Source organism: Tachysurus vachellii, chromosome 1 (assembly GCF_030014155.1).
Source record: "Tachysurus vachellii isolate PV-2020 chromosome 1, HZAU_Pvac_v1, whole genome shotgun sequence".
Classification (NCBI taxonomy): Eukaryota; Metazoa; Chordata; class Actinopteri; order Siluriformes; family Bagridae; genus Tachysurus; species Tachysurus vachellii.
This window is the reverse complement of record NC_083460.1, coordinates 30,735,176-30,756,663: the sequence shown is the minus strand read 5'-3', so window position 1 is coordinate 30,756,663 and position 21,488 is coordinate 30,735,176. Positions and strand designations below refer to the sequence as shown.

At 38.5% G+C, this 21,488-nt stretch overlaps 2 protein-coding genes across 4 annotated transcripts; both read left to right on the top strand.

Annotated features, from left to right (window-relative positions):
- The first annotated feature begins 604 nt into the window (after nt 1–604).
- On the top strand, nt 605–6,785 carry hsh2d (hematopoietic SH2 domain containing). 2 transcript variants are annotated; one of them, XM_060882608.1, is made up of 6 exons: nt 605–1,029; nt 2,290–2,432; nt 3,030–3,119; nt 3,256–3,421; nt 4,034–4,207; nt 4,688–6,785. In XM_060882608.1, exons 2-6 carry the CDS (start codon nt 2,401–2,403, stop codon nt 5,090–5,092), a joined length of 867 nt encoding a protein of 288 aa, XP_060738591.1. In that variant the 5' UTR covers nt 605–1,029; nt 2,290–2,400; the 3' UTR covers nt 5,093–6,785. The 2 variants fall into 2 exon arrangements, with proteins under 2 accessions (XP_060738591.1, XP_060738588.1); XM_060882605.1 differs by having other exon boundaries at nt 610–1,029; nt 2,290–2,427.
- A 173-nt stretch (nt 6,786–6,958) lies between these two features.
- On the top strand, nt 6,959–21,373 carry ankmy1 (ankyrin repeat and MYND domain containing 1). 2 transcript variants are annotated; one of them, XM_060882579.1, is made up of 18 exons: nt 6,959–7,036; nt 10,662–10,836; nt 11,207–11,353; nt 11,859–12,041; nt 12,141–12,427; nt 12,605–12,821; nt 14,094–14,270; nt 14,691–15,229; nt 15,395–15,566; nt 15,918–16,085; nt 16,745–16,894; nt 17,286–17,393; nt 17,663–17,794; nt 17,899–18,012; nt 19,120–19,285; nt 19,517–19,643; nt 19,848–20,002; nt 20,851–21,373. In XM_060882579.1, exons 1-18 carry the CDS (start codon nt 7,002–7,004, stop codon nt 21,027–21,029), a joined length of 3,231 nt encoding a protein of 1,076 aa, XP_060738562.1. In that variant the 5' UTR covers nt 6,959–7,001; the 3' UTR covers nt 21,030–21,373. The 2 variants fall into 2 exon arrangements, with proteins under 2 accessions (XP_060738562.1, XP_060738572.1); XM_060882589.1 differs by lacking the exon at nt 6,959–7,036 and adding an exon at nt 10,399–10,532.
- Nucleotides 21,374–21,488: the final 115 nt, after the last annotated feature.

Here is a 21,488-nt window from a genome sequence, read left to right as displayed (position 1 = left end):
AAGCTGTCCACCTTCTCTCCCCTGGGGTCTTGTTGATTGTAAGTGTTTGGTAGTTACTCTCCTGCTACGTGCTGAAGTCCAGTATCAACTCCTGATTCCTGCTGAGAGATTGTCCCCCTGGCACCATATCTCCAGGTTATTTTATTAGAGACATCTCGTCATCATTCCCACCGCAACTGTGTTGTCAACAAACTTGATAATGTGGGTGTAGTTGGAAGAAGCCACACTGTCATATGTGTACAGTGAGTATAGCAAGGGCTCCAAACACAGCCCCAGGGCAGCTCCAGTGCTTCGGGTGAGGGACGGTGTGACTTTCCCACCCCTACTGCTTGTGGTCTGTCTGTCAGAAAGTTGGATTATCCACTAACACATGGACACCAACTTGGATGTGAGTAAGGAGGGAATTTTGCTGGTTAAACTGGTTAAAATTATAGCATTTTGACATAATTCCCATACTGCCCAGGTGTACCAGAGAAAAAGGTATGGAAATTGTTTGTGTCCAGGGTGTCAGATAATGAAGAGGTGATGAAGACTGAGGTTAAAGCTACTGGGCAATAATCTGTGAGGCAGTGGGGCTGGTTTACTTCGGGAGTTTCTGTTGGTTGGGGTTGGGTCTCATTACAGAAAATGTCATGATAGCAATGACATGCTTTTGTCTCAGGTGATTTACTAGATAATTACTAGATAATTGACTAGAACATGTGCATTCATATAAACCTGTGTTTGCAGGTGTACGTCAGTCAGAGCTGACAGGATAGTAAATCATCTGACCAATCACAATAGAGAAAGAATTCACCAAGGTGGAGCATGAGAGAGAAACTCACCTGGTAGTTGAACCACTGTGACAAACTAAATCCTGCTGCTCTGTTTCCAGGAACACGAGAACGCAGAGGACAAACAACACAACACCTGCATATTCACTGGTGCTTAGATGTGTTGACACTAACATACATCTGAGTAAGCTGTAAAATGATGTGTGCGATGTCGAGGTGAGAAGTTCGAGCACTCGGACAGGTGTGTTTCAAGCAGGTAAGCGCTCTCATATTGTACTTAAAGACTGCTCACAGAATTACAACACTGATGGAGGCTTGCAACTTGTACTGTTTATTGTATCGAGTATAATCCTTCTAATCAAGCCATGAGGGAGGAACCCTGAAGTGTTTGAACGAGCTTAAATGTCTTCTGGGATCAGCAAATGACAGGAAAGAAGAAGTATTTCTGATTAGTTTGACTACTTTCCTAACAGCACAACCTATTCCTTATATACAACAGCAATAAACAAACAAATAACATGCATGTTTACTTAAAGTTCCTTTAACAACACATCTCTTGATATTCATGAGAGATAAATAAACTTTGGGAAGTTGCAGCTTTACCGTGGACTGTTACAAAACTCAGGAGATTCCTTACTTCTAAGTTAAACAAACATCTCCTCTGAAAAATTCACTATAACAACAAATCTGTTTTCTGTGAAGCGAGCTAATCAAATCTAATCTGATTAATAACATTAAAAGAATATCAAGTTTGTTTATTCGTTTTATTATTGAATTAAAAACAACACATGAAATCATGACGTAAATGCGCATGAATTCATTCAGCAAATATTCTCAGAAGGAAAGAAAGATATTGTGAGTAATTCAGAGAGTAATTTCTGAACATGGTGTATATGCAATGGATATTAAAATACTCACGCCCCTTTTAAATTGGCAGGATTTTGTGAAAAATCATCAGAACATCCTGCATTTGTCTGAGTAAACCATTCCTTTGTTGACGTTGTAGTCTGTATAATGATCTACACAACTGTATTTTACACAATTACACTATAAAGAAGATTTTTTCTCTGTTATGTATTTATAAGTAGTTGGTGTTTAATAGTTATTTAACATTTAAATAGATTGAGGTAAGAAACTCCATAATGTGTTCAAGTGTAACAAATTGCAGAGTCATTTAGATCCTTTACCTCATCTTCTCACCACAATCGCATTCATCCTGCTTTAGATCACTGAGTTATTTACGTATCTTTAGTTTGACTTAAATATTCAAAATGTATTCAAATGAACTTAGAAAACCTGTTTGACTTCTTTCTTGGTTTCCTCTTTGTATTTGTAAACACGTCATGTCCCTGCACTATTATTTCCACTTTTTGTGATTCATAATAATCCGTATTTGTTTCTCCATGTGATTCATGTTACAGGTGAGCTGATCGAGGTGAGCACATCCTGAAACCAGAAACACGATACATTATATATACATGATTACACATTACTGTGTTGTTGTTGTTTAATTTAGGGCACAGTTTGTAAACCGAGTCATGGCTGAAGCGATACCACCCAACACAGTCATCCCCTGGTTCACTGAGTACCAGAAGAACCACATCGTGAAGGATGGAGTCATTCCGAAATGGTTCCATGGCACCATCTCCAGGAAGTAAGGTTCAGAAACACTGCTACTGTTTACAATGGTACAGATCACAGGTACACCATGTGCTTTTACATGAACAGGGTGTTTCAGATTACATCAACTAAAATGTGAAGTGCTATGATGAACAAATTGTACAAACAATAGCATAGGTTTCAATACTATGCTTATTGTGTTCCTTAAATGCAATTGGTGATACATTTCGTTTTAAGGGTTTTGGTTTAAAAAACAAACAAACAAACAAACAAAAAAAAAACATTTGTTTTATGTATTAAAAAAACCCTCATGCATTAAATGTTGCTCTTTTATTTGCTATTGATAATTATAATCACTTACAACAAAAAATGAACAGCAATAACAGAAATATATTCCCTCGCCAGCCTCTTTTTTCTGTCTTTATCTTCAAGATAAAAAACAGGAACTTGATCAGGAACAACTGTCTGATTCATCACAAAATAAAAGAAGCAATCTTCAGACACATATCATTTTATTTTTGAACAAATATTTTCTTTAAGATGATCCAGAGCATGTATATAAGCTCTATAAAAGAATATCAAGCTCTATACTTAAAACTCTATTATTTAAATTCAATATCTGCATATGTTCCACAGGCAGGCAGAGGAAATGCTCATGACCAAACCTCCAGGCTACTTCCTGATTCGTGTCAGTGAGAGCAGAATAGGATACACCTTGTCCTACAGGTGAGTGACTCATTTCATGAGCCAGTTATTTATTTACTTTTATTACAGTCATTGCCTGTATTATCTGAAGCAGCCATTGAGCACATGCCTAAAAAGAATCTTTAAAAAATTTCCAAACGTTTGTTTCCATGTATAGAGCTGATGAACTCTGTAGACACTTTATGATCGACATGCTTCCAGGAAACCAGTGTGAGATTGTAGGTGAGAATATGCGGCATTGCTCTCTCCATGATCTGGTAGCCTTCCACAGCAGAACTCCGATTTGTCCCTACACTGAGCTCCTCACACTAGCCTGTAATCAGGTCAGATCCTAATTCACACCATATTATTAATAAAAAAGCATGCCATTATGATTCATTTACATTCTAATAATTTGGTAAAAGGAAAATTGAATTCTAAATCTATTGAAAAATGCCTCAAATTATAGAAATTTAATTTCAGTTTTTTAATCTATTGTTCACAGTTCACAGATAGGCTATAACTCCTAGAGTGAGGTTGACAGGCCATAATTTCGTTAGTGGAAGAGACAGATTTAAAAGTCATTCCTCCTTTATTGAGGTTGACAGGCTGAGAGGCTACACCTCATTTACTTGGACTGACAGGCAGTGAGGCTACACCCTACTTTTACTGAGACTGACAAATATAAAGGTCATTCCTCCTTCATTGAGGTTAGCAGGCAGAGAGGCTACACCTGTTTTACTGTAACTGATAGGCTTTACTGTGAATAAGAGGCCATGCTTTCTATATGTAGACTGACACACCTACCATACACTTTGTTGTTACACTGATGCTCAAATCTATTGTCACCACTGCTGTAATTTTCTTGTACAAATCTGAACCAGTGCAGCTATATTGTAAATAAACTTGTAGATTGATTCAAATCATTGTCGTTTGTTTTAAACATGTCCATGCAGGCTGGCCAAAATATCCCAGAAGCCACACCTCCCATCCTGCCAGCACGCCGTAGGGTGTCTCATCCACCAATTTCACACCAGAACCTAAGCAACTTGTCAGACATTTCAGGAAGCACACCAACACTCTATCCCAGCCTAGAACGGGAGCTTAGTGCTCTCAACTTGGATTGTGTGGTAAGTGCTCAACACAGCAAACCGATGCCAAATGATTGTAATGTGGGTAGAAACAACTGTTAAAATGAATTATTGTTATCTATTAAATATGTTTCTTAAACATATTTAAATATGTTTCTTAAACATAAATATGTTTATTAAATATATTAAATATTTGGGTTTTCTTTCTTCTCTTCTGAAAACAAATACATACATGTTGAATTTTCAAATCCTGCCTTCTTATGAGGTCCCTGGTGGCACATCCAGAGAATAGGCAAATTTTTAGCTAATCTGCCTTAACATATGTTTTGTCACAATGTTAATTTTGTCCCTGTTTTAAAAGTTGTTAAATATGTGAAAACATATGGTAAATGTAAATAAATTGTACTTATTAGAATATTAGGCCACACCCTCAAATGTATTTCTCAGATCACTCTAACTGATTCTTTCAATATATGACTTTATGTAGATTATACAATCTCAGAGTTTTGTATATTTCAGGGATTTCCGCTAAACCCTTCACTGACACCAAAAACAAAATTCTTCCTCACACCACAAGACATTACCACCAGATGGCACTCTGCACATAAAACCACCACTGGAGGAGAACAAACTACAGGTTTACAGACAGCTTGCAACCAGGGAAAATCGCAAGATAAAGTGCTGCAAAGAAATCAGGCAGAGTCAAAGCACACTCGCATAAGACTGATTCAGTGCAAGATCTTTAAAAAGAAGAAAAACCATTCAGAGGAGCACACGTACATGGATATCGATGAAGTTAAAGTCACAACTGATCCTGCAGCATTGCAGATAGCCACAAACACAGACCAGGAAGCGATGGATAATGTTTCTGGTACATTACCAGTGGAATACCTAAATCCTCCTCCGTTTGCTCCTGGCTACTGAAACATAAGCATCACAGACATTTACTATAGTTTATTGTTTTGTAAAACCCCTGTAATGTTCTCTGGAATAATATTCATGTACACCAGTGCTGAATTCTCAATTATGATTGGACAGAAGGTGTTTATTGAACTTGTATAACATCACATCTGACAGCCACAGATACCAAATAATAGATTTTTATTAATGCATTTTTAACACATTTTTTCCTGAAAAAACAAAGAAACAACTTACACAGGGATGCTGTCATAGTGGACATTCCATTGAAGAAAAAAATTACAAAGAAAAATGGATAATGGTTGATATGGTTAAATTTTCCATATGGACACGTTATTTTAACACATGTAACGAGTCGCCAGTTTGTTTTATTTTGCATTTTGTAATAGTACATTTTTAAGACACTGGAAAATCTTCATGACTGAGGACTTTGCTTTATAGCTTATGTTTATATAACCTAAGTGATAATAGGAATTATTATTAAGTTTCACAGACTTTCTACAATATTTATAACAATAAAGGGTTAAAACACAAGATAAAATGGGAGGGTTGAGTCAAGTTTGCATCAAGATGTGCTGTTTTTTTAATGAGTCTGACCAATTCAACATTCAAGTTCATTTTAACAGATTATTATTATTATTATTATTATTATTATTACTTTTATCATCATTACTATTAGTAATAGTTTTGATATATCGATAAATGCAACAGAGAGTATACTTATCATATCCTTCATCCCATTCCAAGCCCTACATGTAACTCCACTCCATCAGCCATTCACCCTCAGTTAAAGGTGTGGTGAAGTGGAGGATCAGGTGTTGGCCTCTCTGCTAGAGGATGCAACCGCAATGGAGCTCTTAGATAACTGCATTGTAATATACAGTCTCTCTGGTAGAACAGAGTCACACTATTCTAACACAGTAAAAGGCATATATTAACCTAGAAAGAAAGAAACAAAGAAACAAGCTAAGGGATACCTGTTTTAACCCTTGTGTATGCTTTGTGACATTTGTGTAGATTAGGAGGCTTAGTTTCCCAATTTCTTTGGCCATAGCTTTCTTTCAGCAATTGGAATGATTTTTTCGTGACAAACCTTAATCCTTAATCCTTGTACTTTGGAGAGATGCTTTCAGAATTTTCACCAGGTCTTTAATTCACTGTGTACAAATTTAACACAATTCGCTGTGTAGAAAAATGTCCACTAAAATTAAACTTGTATAAAAATATATCAGATTAATATTTTTTCAATTTGATTTTTTTAAATTACTAATGTCATGTGTAATTAATTTGCATAAAAATACACAGAAAATGACTTTTTTTAATATAAAAAAGCAAACTGATTTTTTTTTTACCTTTTATCTTGGATATGTCAAACACTAATAACAACATTGGCTTTTATGCATTGTTAGATTTTGTGCAACATCAGATTCAAATATTTTCTCCCTTATACGCCCCTTGTGGCTCAACATTGACTGCTATTCTAACCACATTTATTCATTGCACAGGCATGACATTAAAAAACAAACAAAAAAAAAAGAACACGCATTCTTGCTAGTTAATGGTTCCCTCAGCTGGGAAGAGGCAAAGTTTAATTTTTACTGTTGACCAAAAGGTGGTGACATTACATTATTACACAGGCCTGTGCAAAAATAAAGCTTATTTTCAGGTTTTTTACATTAAAGTTTTATGGAGGATATAAGCATTCTATAGTGTGCGTGTGTTTTTGTGTTTGTGTGTGGTTGGGGGTGTTCAGGCTTTCAAGCTGGACTGCTGGAACGAGAGAGAGAGAGTTTGCCGCAGGAGTTCCTGGTTGTTAAGTCCCGTGCCGCTGTAACTTGGTAACCCAAAGGTTGTTTAGACACACAAGTGACAGACGAGTCCAGATTTGAGGGGGAGTTCCTAAATGACCTAAAACATGGCAACAGAAATTTCACCTGGCCTTAAGGAGAGGTAACATTGGCGTGCTGAATCACTAATGAATCCATTTGCCTGTTAATCTTACCAACACTGATTCACTATTTTAACTTAAACAGTGTAGCTCAGGAAAAATAGTATAACAGCTAACAATCAGTGGAAGTCTGTAGGGACCCAATTTAAAATAATAAAATAATGTTATTTGCTAAGTAGTCGCATTAGAATAAGTTTTCCCCCATTAGATCACTGTGGGAAATGTGGACTGATTGCCTTCCTCTGTTATTCAAGCCTAGGTGAGAGGTCACTGTGGATGAGCAACTTTTGCCATGAAAGGAAGGTGCTGATTTCGCCAGTACATGCCTAAAAAAACTTACAGGTATAGACTAAATATCTGGGTTACTGCCGATGTCACAGCATCATATGCCTGGAGATGTAACATTTACTTAGGAAAGGCAGGGGATGTAGCAGAGGTGGTCGCCCTGGAAATGACAGAAAGGATCCAGGGCGTCACTCTGACATGACAATATTTTTTACATCCTTTTCACTATCTCAGGAGCTGCTCAAGAAAAAAATTGCATTGGTTGGACTGAGACGGAACAAACCAGAGCTGACACCCAAGCTGGTACAAATTAAAGATCAGCCTGTCCTCTCCTCCATCTTAGCATTTACAAAAACTATGACAGCTGTGAGTTATATTCCTAAATGGGGTAGGAATATAACTCTCATCAGTAAAAAGCGACGCCAGACAGAAGTGAGGGATGGGCAGAAGAAAAAGCCAGTGATTGACACTGATTAAGACCGCTGCAAGGGAGGTGTAGACAAACTAGATATTACATATTTGACTCTACATGCATCCTATTTCTGTTCATTTTAACTGAATTAACGTGCTTGTTCAAGATGATTTTAGGAGATATGGTTTGTGTTTTGACAATATTTGCATGATTATTCTTATTGTTTTTTTGTTCTTTTATTTTTGTAGCTTCACAGCACCTACAGCTGCAAGCGAAAGACCAATCGGTATCCATAAGCATTTTATTTTTTTAAACATGTTGGACATTGCATCCTACAACACTTTTGTTCTATTTACTGAAGTGGATCCCTTATGGAATCATAATACGTTCTACAAAAGGAGGCTATTTCTAGAGAAGCTAGGAAATGCTCTCATCTCTGCAGCAGCACTGAGGAAAGAGCACCTACCTCGTGCATCAGTTGCTGCTGTAGATTTTTATTTTATAGAAAACATGAAAAAGTGTATCACTGAAGGATTGTAACTAGTTTCAAACTTGCTTTACCATCTAGAGAGGAACACACACACTATACTGTGATGATTAAGGCATAGAAAGCCTGAACGTATGAATGTATTCAAATGAAATTTGCACAGGCCTGTGTAAGAGATGATTGCAATCTCTCTCCTACATCGCCTGCATGGAGGAAGACTGCGCTTACATCCAAGCCTTGTAGAGCTACTTCAGCCCTTGTGGGAAAAGCCTATATGGCAGCAGGGCAAGCGGGTGTCATGGCAGACCTGCTGAAAGAGCTTGATGGTGGCGAGGGGTTGGAACTTCAGGTAGTAGCTGAGCTCTGCCAAGCCACGCTCTGCCAAGCTCTGCCAAGATCTCACACTCCGTGCCACAAAGCAGACGGCCCGCTCCATAGGCCATTCAATGGCTTGCTGATTTCACCTCAGGGCTTGTTCGGCGAAGCAGTGAGTACTGTCGTTGACAGGCACCAGGAGGTGAAATGCCAGTTGCCGGCATTCAGGGAGTTTATCCCTCACCGTGGCAAGCAGCCTGGGATATCTTCCAGCCACACCCAACCCCCTCCTAGCTCACTCAGAGCAGTGAAAAGGGCAAGTGTGGCGCACCCCCCCCTTTTACGACTAGGGAGGCCGTTCAGCATGCCCAGGTTCAGGCCTGTCAGGCGAGAGGGGGGCTAAAAAGGAATCTTGACACCCGATAGCTGGGGTTCCTAGGCTCCCCCCTACTGCTCCCCAAGTGTCTCAGTGGGTCCTGGATAACGTAGAAAAGGGATACAGAATCCAGTTCACCTCCCGTCCTCCTTGTTTTCAGGGTGTGTTGCCCACGATCATTGGCAAACACCAGGCGGTTCCAAGAGGAACTTTCCTCGCTCCTGAGGAAAGGGGCCATAGAACATGTTCCCCTCCCAGAGCAGGACTCCAGCTTTTACAGCCAATATTTCATTGTTCCCAAGAAGGTCAGGGAAGGCTGCATCCGATTTTTGACCTGCGGGACCTAAACTGTACTCTGAAGACTTACAAGTTCAAGATGCTCAAGCTCAAGGTTATTGTGTCCCAGATCAGGTCCTAAGACTGGCTTGTGACAATATACTTCAAAGATGCTTATTTTAACATAGGCTTTTTGTCAGAGCACAGAAAGTTCCTTAGGTTTGCTTTTGGTAGCAAAGCATACCAGTATTGTGTTCTTCCTTTTGGCCTAGCCCTTTCACCGCACACATTTCACCCCCACGTGGTGGAGCAAGTTTGGCTAATTTTTGGCGGGGCGGAAGTAGATCTGTTAGCCTCCAAGGAGTCGACCAACTGCCCATTGTGGCTTTGCCTCTCTCAACCAGCCCCCCTGGGCCTGGATGGCTTGGTACGGATGTGGCCGGGGCTCTGTCTGTACGCCTTTCACCCGGTAGCCCTGCTTTCGCAAGTCCTAGCCAGAGTCAACCTTCTCCTAGTTGCTCCTCTTTGGCCCACTCGAGTTTGGTTCACGGATCTAGTCTCCCTCCTGAACATCACTGCATAGGAGGTTCCCATCAGGAAAGATCTCCTCTCTCAGGCTCAGGGGACAATCCTACACCCCCGCCCGAGATGTGAAAACTCTGGGCAGATATTTGTATTTGTATTTATATTTGTCTCATCGTCTCACCTCTGTATTTCACAATGGGAAATAAGCATTTGACTTATTAACTTATTAACTTATAAATTATATTTGTAAAACATGCTTGAAGGTTTTGGTCATTTCAGTCTAAATATTTGAGAAGGCAGTATTTATTACACATATTACCGCTTAGACTGCCACCACTGGGCCCCTGAGCAAGGCCCTTAACCCTCAATTGCTTAGTTGTATAAAAAAAAGATTAAAATGTAAGTTGTTCTGGATAAGGGTGTCTGCTAAATGCCAGAAATGTAAATATATCTTTAAATATTTCAGTTGATGAAAATACACCATATCATTTGCTTATTTGACTACAACACCACCCTCTTAAGTGTTTAATCCATTACTTATTAGAAACCCTAGAGCAGCCCTGTCTTATTGTCAGTAAGGGAGAGAGAGAGAGAGAGAAAGAGAGAGAGAGAGAGAGAGAGAGAGAGAGAGAGAGAGAGAGAGAGTTCGCCTCGGGAGTTCTCGGGAGTTCTCGGTTGCTAAGTCACGCGCCGCTGTAACACAGTCGAGATGGATTTATTACCGAATATTTTCGGCGTAATGAGTCCAACCGACTGAACGATCTCCGTTGGCTCGAGTTCAGCGAAATCCAAATCGACGCACGCGCGTCTTCTGTCGTCAAGGTAACCAAGTTAGTAGTAAACCTGATCATCTTGATCTGAGCCGCTGTGTGGTGTTTTTTTTTTTTTTTTTTTTTAAAGCAAAATGTATTCACAACGTATCCGTTTAACACGGTGTTTTTTTTGGTGTAGAACGTGCGCCAGTGGACGTGGGGTGTTAATGAGATCAGCGGTAATGATGGAGACCGGGTTGTGTGACAGGAACGGCACGGGAGTACAAACGTGGACAGACGGGTCCAGATATGAGGGGGACTTCCTAAACGGACTAAAACATGGCAACGGAACTTTCATCTGGCCAAACGGAGAGGTAACTTCACATTTACTGTGCTATTTAACACTGAATCACATGCTTATACTAATGCACTGCATCTAATACGTCATCGTTTCTATAGTAACAGGGACGTCTATTGTGAACACTACAAGCAAATTAATTTTTAAGTTTATTTAACACTGAAAATAGTCTCCAGTGTTTGCTTTGTAACTGTCAAAGGGTAAGGAAGAAGATAACAATAATTATTTCACCCAGAGAGAGAGAGAGAGAGAGAGAGAGAGAGAGAGAGAGAGAGAGAGAGAGAGAGAGAGGGGGGCTACTGAATGCTTAATATTTACTATAAGAATTACTAAGTTACTGGAGCTTGAAATAGTAAAGAAATCCCAAATTCTGTATTTGTTTTAAGTGTTTTGAAGGCTCCTTCTACAAGGATTACCGGCATGGCAGAGGAACCTACTTCTGGCCAGATGGCTCTCAGTTCATTGGAAAGTTTTATCTGAATCTTAAAGAGGGCTATGGCATCCATCTTTTCCCAAATGGAACCAATTTTAAGGTAAAATCCAGAGCCTGGTGAGATCCAAGCAGCGTTTAGATACACACAATAATTCTCCAACCAACTGAATCCACTTTGTCTCATTTACACATATACCATTTACAGTCTTAACATGTACTGTACAGTATGTTTGAAATAAGAGATCTGGTAGCTTAGAGGTTAAGGTGGTTAAGGTGTTGGACTACCATCGAATCCATTAAGTTCGAATCCCACCTCCACCAGACTGCCACCACTGGGCCCCTGAGCAAGGCCCTTATCCCTCAATTGCTTAGTTGTATAAAAAAAAGATTAAAATGTAAGTTGTTCTGGATAAGGGTGTCTGCTAAATGCTAGGAATGTAAATATATCTTTGAATATTTCAGTTGATGAAAATGCACCATATCACTTGCTTATTTGACTACAACACCACCCTCTTAAGTGTTTAATCCATTACTTATTAGAAACCCTAGAGCAGCCCTGTCTTATTGTCAGTAAAAAGAGCTATAAGCTGCACTTGTGTTTCAAGGGTTTGTACCATGCTAATGAGCGTTTCGGACCTGGAGTAATGTCATATCCTGATGGCCGCCAGGATTTGGGTTTATGGTATCGCCAGTGGTTACTGCGACTATGCACCGCTATTCAGGGAAGCTTCACCTTAACAGATTTCCCGGAATACATGGTGCGACTTCCACAGCAGCACCTTAAACAGGTATTGATGAGCATATAAATTGCACTATTCGAGTAGGTTTATAACAAGTTATTTCCTGTTGTATCGTATTTATTTTGGTTGCATATGTATTTTGGCTAGATCCAGTCTCTGCCTTCCTTCACAATGGGGTCTTGTCTAGAAAGCCATAATTTCTTGACAATTGACACACATCTGCTGGGCGACTCCTCTGATCTGCAGAATGATAAATTCATTCTTCCCCCAGGCATTGAGAGTTACTCCACTGACTCAGACCACCTGCCTATACCCCAGTGCTTGCGTCAAGAACTTGACTTGCACTTCTTTAATCGAAGCAATATCAGCATGCCTTTATTCTCTAACAGACTACCTCTTCAGCAGAGAATGGAGACTCTCATCCATGCACACAGGTCCATTGCAGCTGTGAGACTTCAGCATTATGAATAAACTATTACTAATACACAGAGACCATTGTCACTGTACAGTTCAGGTCTTGGAATGTATAATGCAAAATTCTGATTTTAGAAATTTAGGAATGCTATATAATGCTTAAATTAACCAATGACTTGTATTATTCCACCCTGCAGTCTTGAGGTTGAAGAGTTGGACTGGAATGTTGCAGATATCCTGGCTATGAACCGTGATCTCTTTGAATCTAAGGGGCCCCTGGAGCTCAGTTCAGAGAGGTTCATTAGAGAGGCATCACTGGGTAACTTTCAGAATGTCCAGAGCATTCTTAGTGATGGAAAAGTTCATCCAGATGTGTGTGATAAACAGGGACATACTGCTCTCATCGCCGCTACGGTATGAATTATTGACAAACTCAGTATTTGTTTTATAAAATGGCTCGGTGTTATTGTGCAATGGAATTTAAAGGTCATGTGAGCTTGGGAATGGATGGCACAAATTTTCATATTTATAAAATCTAGTCCCATATTTCTTATTATTGATAATCTGCAAATGACATTTAGTCCTTCATCTCCCAGACTAGAGTATATCTTTCGGACAGTCACCTACTGACGTGCATTGTGGGAGTGTGACAGATATTCTTTCCATTGATGGGCATGGTTATAAAACCTTCCTAGTTTCCAGTGCAATATAAATTGAATAGGATGTGGTTTGGGTTATACTGTGGATTTACTGATTGGTAAAATAATCTGCATCAATGTGGTGTGTAAGAATCTTTCTGTTTTAATATGTACAGTATAAAATATAATGGGACATTAGACATTACTGTTATACAAAAATAATCAGCAACATGGTGGTGTAACATAGCCTGATGTGAAGCAGAGCTACTGTTATTACCCTAAAGAATAATTTTTTTTATACATTTATGCATTTCATTCCTTTTATACCACAGATATTTACCATTACATGTATTTATGTAATTAACAGTTATAAACATTAACAGACTCTATTTATTGTCTGATTATAGATTAATTTAATGTGGCAGAACATCAAAGCAATGGTTACATTTACATATCATCCAACCCCATATAAGCATAATTTTTCACCACCCTTTTTGTTTTATAAAGATGGTCATATTTCTGGGAAATCATCAAATTCACATTCCTATGTCCTGAAGTCATAAAGACCTAAAGTTTGAGCATTACCTCTGAGTGTTACAAAGAAATGTTTAAATCTGTTTAACAGGAGCATTTGCCATAGAAGTCCATATATTAGTTGTTACTATAGACACAATAACATTTTTGTGAGCACATTAATTATTACTTGTGATTTGTTGTGAGCTGTTGTTATCAGAAATTTTATAGAATGTTTTAGAAACACCTTCCAATGCATCAGAATCAGAATCAAAATCAGAATAATGTATAAAAAATATTGGTGGCATTTCTTACTATGACAACATTCAAGGATGAACTACATTTCATTTCCAGCAGATGGCAGCACCTGCATTTGCCTTTTCTAAGTGTTCACAAAGAATTTAGAACAGTGATATCTTCTGTTTTATATCTTTTCAGCTGGCCAACCTTCATATACTTTTGGTTATTCCCTCCTTTATACATGCATTGTGCAAATTTATTAGCTAAAAGTAATAATATTTCTGCTGTTGCACAGGTCAATTGTCATGATGATGTGATCAACTTGCTGCTGGACAACGGGGCTGATGTGAATAAGCTGAATTGTGAAGGGATGTCTGCTCTGGCTGTGTGCAGTGTCCTTTACTATCCACTCCACTCTCTACAACAGACATTGGCTGAAAAGACTTTTGAGGATATCAGCACAGAACCAGAGGTGGTCTTAATTAGTGCCTCTATGTCAGGAGTTTTCAAACCCTTTGGGAGGAAAATAAAATGGGGTTGAAAGCCATGACATTTTGTTTTTTTACTATCACACTTGACATCTTATTGACTTCTTTTGCTTTACTGCATCAGAGGCACTCTCATGACCAAATTTGTATAACAAGTGATCCTGATTTGGATTATGACTCCTAGAATGGAGACCCCTGTTGTCAACAGTAATGTGATTAATAATGTAAACCAGAGTTTCCCATCGTTTGGATTTCATTTGAAAGCACACACTCATGGATAGTTAGACTAAGGAACTATAGTGTGGTCCATAAATAAGAAATATTATGAATGGATAAATGGATTCAATTTTTCATTATGGCGATATCCATTTCTTTTTAAAAGTGTCCTCTTGCTTGTTCTGCAGATCAGTGAGCCTTTAACCCTGACAAACAACATACAGACTGCTGCTGAAGAAAGACCAGAAAATAAAGTTGGTACAGAAATTCCAGGTACAGACAGGCAAATTATACAGGTGAAGTCTGAAGAGTGCAGCACAGCTCAAAAGCCTGAAACTCCCAAGCACAATGAGGAAATTAAAACCCTCTGTAAAGATGAAGAGGTTCCTCAGCAGACACAAAATGGACAGGGCAGGGTGGTAGAGGCTGAACTCTTGAAGGAACCAGAGTCCCTGAATAATAGAATCCTGGGAGACACTTCTGATTGGCACCAAGGTGATGATGAGGGGGAAAATGCCCTTTCCATTGAAAAAGATGATAAAACCGACACAGCTAGGAGCCCAGAAAGGGACCTTGGTTTTGACTTGGCCAGTCCTGTGGATAGCTTTCACACTGACACCACAGAGGCCATCATGGCACAGATGGATGAGGTTCTGTGTGAAACTGGCCAGGTGTCATCTAAAGAAACCCAGGAGACTATCAACAGGATAGCAGTCATTAAATCTAAGTGAGTCTCGTCTCTCACTGGCATTAAGATGATGCATTTGTACATTGGGCTCAATTTATCAGTCTGGATAAAAACAGATCTATTTGTAAATTGTTAGCATTTACTTTTTGGCCAAAATGTGACCTCAGTATATGTGATTTTTCCTGTGTTGTGTTTGCGAGACAGAAATGAGGCCCACTGGGCCACCATGAAGCTTCTGCTGGAGCGAGGAGCAGACCCAAACGTGTCCAGCATTCCGATGCCCGTCATTTTTCTGGCCATAAAAGCTGGCCATGTTGAAGCTGTGCAGAGACTGCTGGAGTGTGGTGCTCGCACAGACCTGCACTTAACAGCTGAGGTGAGACTTTACCTTCACTCACAGTCTCAGTAACAAAGATCTAACACACCTGCTGGTTAAAATATGTTGTATACCCTGATCAGCTGGATCAGGTGTGTTAGATGTAGGTTGGAAGTTAAACTAAGCGGAAGAGCAGCTTTCAATAATCTGGTCGGTCAACCTCCTTGTGCCTTTAAGCTAAATGTATTAACATCGAGTGCACTGAGTCTGTCTTATTGTATTCAGGCCCCATGTCATAAATATTATTAAGACATTTAAAAAAGGCCCCATGTCATAAATATTATAAAGAAATTTAAAACTTCATTAACTTATATTTATATCATCTTCTGGGTGTCTTTATGGTTTGTATAGCAAAAGGGCCTGTACCCGCTCCATGTAGCAGCTGGACTAACTGGACCTGAGGGTCCTAAGATTACAGAGCTGCTCTTGCATGCTGTTGCAGACCCTGATGTGAAAGCACAGGATGGCAGCGAAGTGTATAATTTGGACATGCATGGACTTTATGACACTACAAAGAAGGTAGCTTTTTATGTTTTTGTTGACAATTTGATTTGATCGGTTATAGAACTAGACACGTGGATGCTGGCTTTTTTATTGAAGAATTTGTTTGTGATTCGAAACAAAATGATTCTAAACAAATAATAAACAGCATTTACATTTGTGCATATACTGTCCCAAGATATGAAATATTTTACTGTTAGCCACTCTTCCTCTTCCATGCAGTTTTATGGCTTCCCTCTTTTAAATGTTTGCAGAATTTACAAAATTACACATTGATTGACAACATTTGGGCTTCTGATTAATGTTCACGCAACATTAAAGACCAAAAACAAACCCGCCACTGTAGGGCGTGTAAGGCTGGTTAGACTAGCTATGTGTAAAATCTTGCTGAGCCTGGTTTAATTAACTCATGCACCAACAAATCACACTGTGTCACTCTGCGTAACAGTTACAATCAGTTCTTAGATCAAAGCCCTTTCCAGTAATAAAGAAGTTAATTAGGAACCTCACTGATAATGAATTTTAACATCTGCCTCTGCATTATGTCTCACTGCTTTGCCTGGAAAAGTCATACAGCAACTCCAAAAGCAGGTTAATTAGTAGTGCTGTTCGAATTATATTATCTAAATGATCAAAAATGCTCATTATATCTGAAAAAAGTGAAACTTTTCACACAGACATCAAAAGAGAAGCAGGTGGATGGTGGAAACACTTCGTCCCTCGGGTCTGAACCTTTAACCTGCATTAATATAACCTCCATAGATGCACCTAAGGAAGGGGGAAGGACGCCTCTTCATGTGGCCTGCCAAAGAAATACAGATTATGTAGTAAGCACTTAATACTGGATCATCATGCTGTATGAAAATGACCTGACTGTATTTTAAGAATAATAATAAGATACAATAAGATAATGTACACTTTTTTGTAAAGTACAATATAAGCCATGGAGTTAAATGTAGTTATGATGCTTAATTGTATTCCTTACATGTCATAGAAGCACCACAGGAAATATAGGATAGCATATGTGTCATAGGTAATAGTCATTCATTTGTATTACACTGTGTTTACAGTATAGGTTTCAAATGAATATTAATTTAAATAACGATGTAAATAGAATTACTGATGATCATTTGCGGTTATGTGTAAGCGACCTGGCTCTTTGACTTCTATAATCTGCCCTTTGGTTAAGTGTTTGTAAATGAATGCCCTGTTTTTCAGAATGCCAGAGATGTCGTCTCTATACTTCTCTCTCACAATGCAGGCACCAACCATCTGTGGAGTGGGCATTCTCCCCTCTCCCTGGCTATCGCCAGCGGCAACGACCTTGTGAGCCATGTTTGAGGAAACCTTTTAAGTATTCATGGATGAAATAAAACACACTAGAAGCAATTGACCTCTTATTATGCTTCATATTCAATACAGTATAAATGTTACTCTTCAGAATTGATTAGCCAGAATTGTTTCATACTGTACAACCACAACACATTTTTAATCCTGATTAAATAATCCTATTAAAAATAGAGCAGGAGAAGGACTGAATTAAATCTCAGCTAACTTATTTGTTAAAGTATTTGGTTCTCATTTTTTTACATCAGGCCGTGGACGAGCTTCTTGCTGCTGGAGCTGATCCTAACCTACCCCTGAACTGCGGAGTGGGCAGTGCACTGTGTGCTGCCACCAACATCCACTATATCTCTGGGCCTTATTTGGGCAACAGAATCAAACTGGTACTCCGTTACAATATGACATATTACCTTAAAACATAACCTCCATCTCTGTAGCAGAAAGCACTGTCAAAAGAATTAAAAAATTTTTTTTTTCTGTCATTGAGGTTGAGAAGCTGATAGAAGCTGGTGCAAACATCCTGATGCCTGTGGTGGTTGGCGAGAGGGGCAGAAGTGCTGTAGGAACCGCAGTGGATTATGCTTATAATATGTTTAACAAGGTACACATGAAATTCTTACAGAAGTACTTTACACCTCAGTAACCCATGGGTTATTAATAGAGGAGATCATGGAGATCACTTAATAGTGGATTTTGATCTCAGCTTCTAGCTATAGTATAGTGCAGCTAGGAGTGTTACTGTTTAATATTTATCGTATAATAACCAGATTTTAACAGCACCTGAAATGGCAAATTCCATTATGAAATTGTGTAAAAGTTTAATTAGATAAGTGAATTAATAAAGGTGAAAAGGAAATACATTGTAAAAAGGCAATTTAAACATGACAATCTCTACTGTATATAAAAGTGCAGTTTCTCATTGGATTTTTGTGACTTAAAGCCAATCAGTTTAAAATATAAAGCCGATATGTCCATTAGACTTAGTCATATACAGTACATAAATTTACACATACTCAGGAGCATGAATAGGATACAGGTGTTGTTGTTTTTTTTTTCAAAAATTACATGTATAAGATTTAGTTTTTGTGATTTTGAAAAAATAATGCCTATATTTCACTGTATTTAACATATCTGATTGAATTATACTGAATTAGTATAATTTATATAAACCTATTACATATGTGGCGTACTGAGTTAGACGAGTCACACCAGTAACCAGTATGTGTTGTCTCCCCAAAATTTGTCACATACATAATGCTGATGAATTGCAATATATTTGAAATATATTAAGCAGTACAGTACATACGATTTGTCTGCCTTCAAGTGGGTAAATGACAACATATGCAAATTGAGTCACTGATCCTAAGCTTGTCTGCTGTGAGCCAGTGTGGGTGCAAATGCCATAACTTTACAGCAGTAGCAGATTAATCACAACCAAAGGGTTTTCAGTGTTGTCATCTCCCTGTGCTAAAATACTGAACTGCTGTAGTGTAATATTTTATACATTTTTGGGTATTGACAGAAAAATGCAAATGAACAGGCAAGGTTTTTTAAAAGCTGGAAATAAATTTTAATCTGTATTTTGAAATCGTCGGTGAAGTAAATGTCGAATAATACATCATGACACTGTAACAATCGTAGTATCGTATACATAATAGAGTGCACCGTATACTATCATGATCAGGTCTTTCAACTTTATTCTCTGCAGGACTGGCGACTTTCCCACACACCTTACCATGCTCTACAACAGCAAGAGAGGGAGGCCTACAATGCCCGCCGTCAGCTCATCACCATGATGGCAGAGTTTATGAGACAGGCTGCAACCAGCATGGAAAAACAGCATGGGGAAAATGAGAAGAGCCGAGTCATGCCCAGTAAGGGACTATCTGCACCCCACACTGGAGACTGGTGCTTCAAACATGTGTTGAACTGTGTTCTTCTTGCAAAGAAATTACTTTTGTTTTCATGCCTGCAGCCCTGTGTCTATAGATTTAAAAGTGTACAGATGTTGAAGATGAAATTCAAAACAAACTACTTATGTTGTGTTTTAGTGGGCAAAAGACAGGACTGATTTAACTAAGTGGACATGTGCATCTGTGTGTTAGTCCCTGCAGGGGTTTGTCCCACAGACAGGTTGGACTTTACTGGCACAGGAGCCACACCCCCTGCAGATAGAACAAGAGCTATAGAAGAGGAAAGAGGATCTGTACACAAGTCAACAGTTCAAAGGAGGTGCATGCACACACACATGCAGACAGTACATTTCCCATCATGAGCTAAAGTACACAACTTGCACAGTTATTTTTATTCTTTTCTATAGATCACTGAGCAAAGTAAAGCTAAGACCTTGACTGTGTTTAATTATGTAAACTGAAACTTCGACTGATGCTTTTACATGCTGAGCAAGACTTTACAGAGCATGTGTGTGTATTTTAGGAAACCCTTGTTTAAGTACTGTTACCAATGTGGCCGTTCGTCATGGGTGACGTTGACGCCCTGTAGCCGCTGCCACAAAGTTTTCTACTGCAGTAAGGCATGTAAGCTGAAGGCCTGGAATGAACGGCACAAGGAGGAGTGTGTACGTGTGCAAGGTTGGTTTCTTAAATAAAATATTTTGGGTCACTTTACCAGTTATTGAGTTATACAATAGGGTTATAACCACAATGGTCTCTTAGTCCCAACAAAAGGACATAGAACCATCAATGGTAAAAAAAAAAAAAATAAAAAAAAAAAAATAAAATAAAACAACTCTTGTTTATTTCTAGCCAGGTATAGGAGTGTGAATGACAAATAAATCTCTTGAGCCAATTTCAACAATAGTTATTTCCAATATCTTGCCAAGCAATGTGATCAGCAAATAAGGAATAAATCTCTTGGTGGTGTGCTGTTATTGTGAAGTAAACAATGATGTGGTGGTGAGATGTGGCCTAATACAAAATTCTATTGGAGTTAAATGGAGTTTAATTTCTGTTAGAATATTTTAAATGTATTAATAGACACCGTGATGTCCTTTTCATTTATCTGTAGTGAAATTTAATGTTGTGGAGAATCTAATGAATGTTAGATTACTTCTAACAGTTATAAACAGTTTTTTTTACCTCACCCACCTTTCCTTTTTCTCTTCATTGAATTAAATAGCATATAAATGCAGCATGATGCAGAGAAACTGCAACGAAGCCATTTTAGATATACTGTAGTTGGGTATCCTTTCCACTACAGTGCACCCCAGAACAAATTCTAATTGAAAATAATTTACTTTGTTAATACAGATGAGGATTCATCTGAAACACTCAAGAACAAAGAAGAGGTTTCACACACTGAGCAACTTTTAGAGATCTCACACAGGATATTCAAAGTGTAGACATAAATGATCCAGAATACAATGGCACCAATATGTCAGGATGAATTCATTATTCAGCCCCATTTTTACTCTTCACAGGAAGTGGACGTCCAGGGGTTAGTCACGTGTCTGGTGGACAGCGGGGCCTTCTTTCAAGCAAAAGCTCCAGGAAAAGCAAAAATCTGAATTTGAAGCTGGATAAACCAAAATCAAGAGAAGCAGACTCACACACCAATGTACATCAGCAAAACCCTGAAGAAAATTACAGTTTTATTTGACTCTGTAGTTGAAAACCTCAACACTACAGAAGTAGAGAGATTTTAATTGTTGCAATGAACTTTGGGATTTCAGTTCCTTTTAAGTGCTGATTTATAGGAATCACTGTGTTAAACTGTGTTAGAATTAAACTTCAGATAGTTTTTTGTTTGATTCCACTTTTTAATACTCATCCATTGTATTTACAAACTCATCAATAACGGACCAAAATATTGATTACTTTCCCCATGAGCTTATGACATATGACATCAGCGGTACAATTTATCAAACATGTCCTACACTTAGAATTCACAAGGTCTTTTAGGTGGTATAACTCCTTTCAATAGAATAAAAAGCAACAAGTTGACTGGTCATATTTCATATAGCAAAGTGATCTAATAGTGGCTTGCAACTTCCTGTGTTAATGCTGAAAAGCTGGTGAAACTTTATCAAAAAGAGTATGATTTACTGTCCCATTCGTT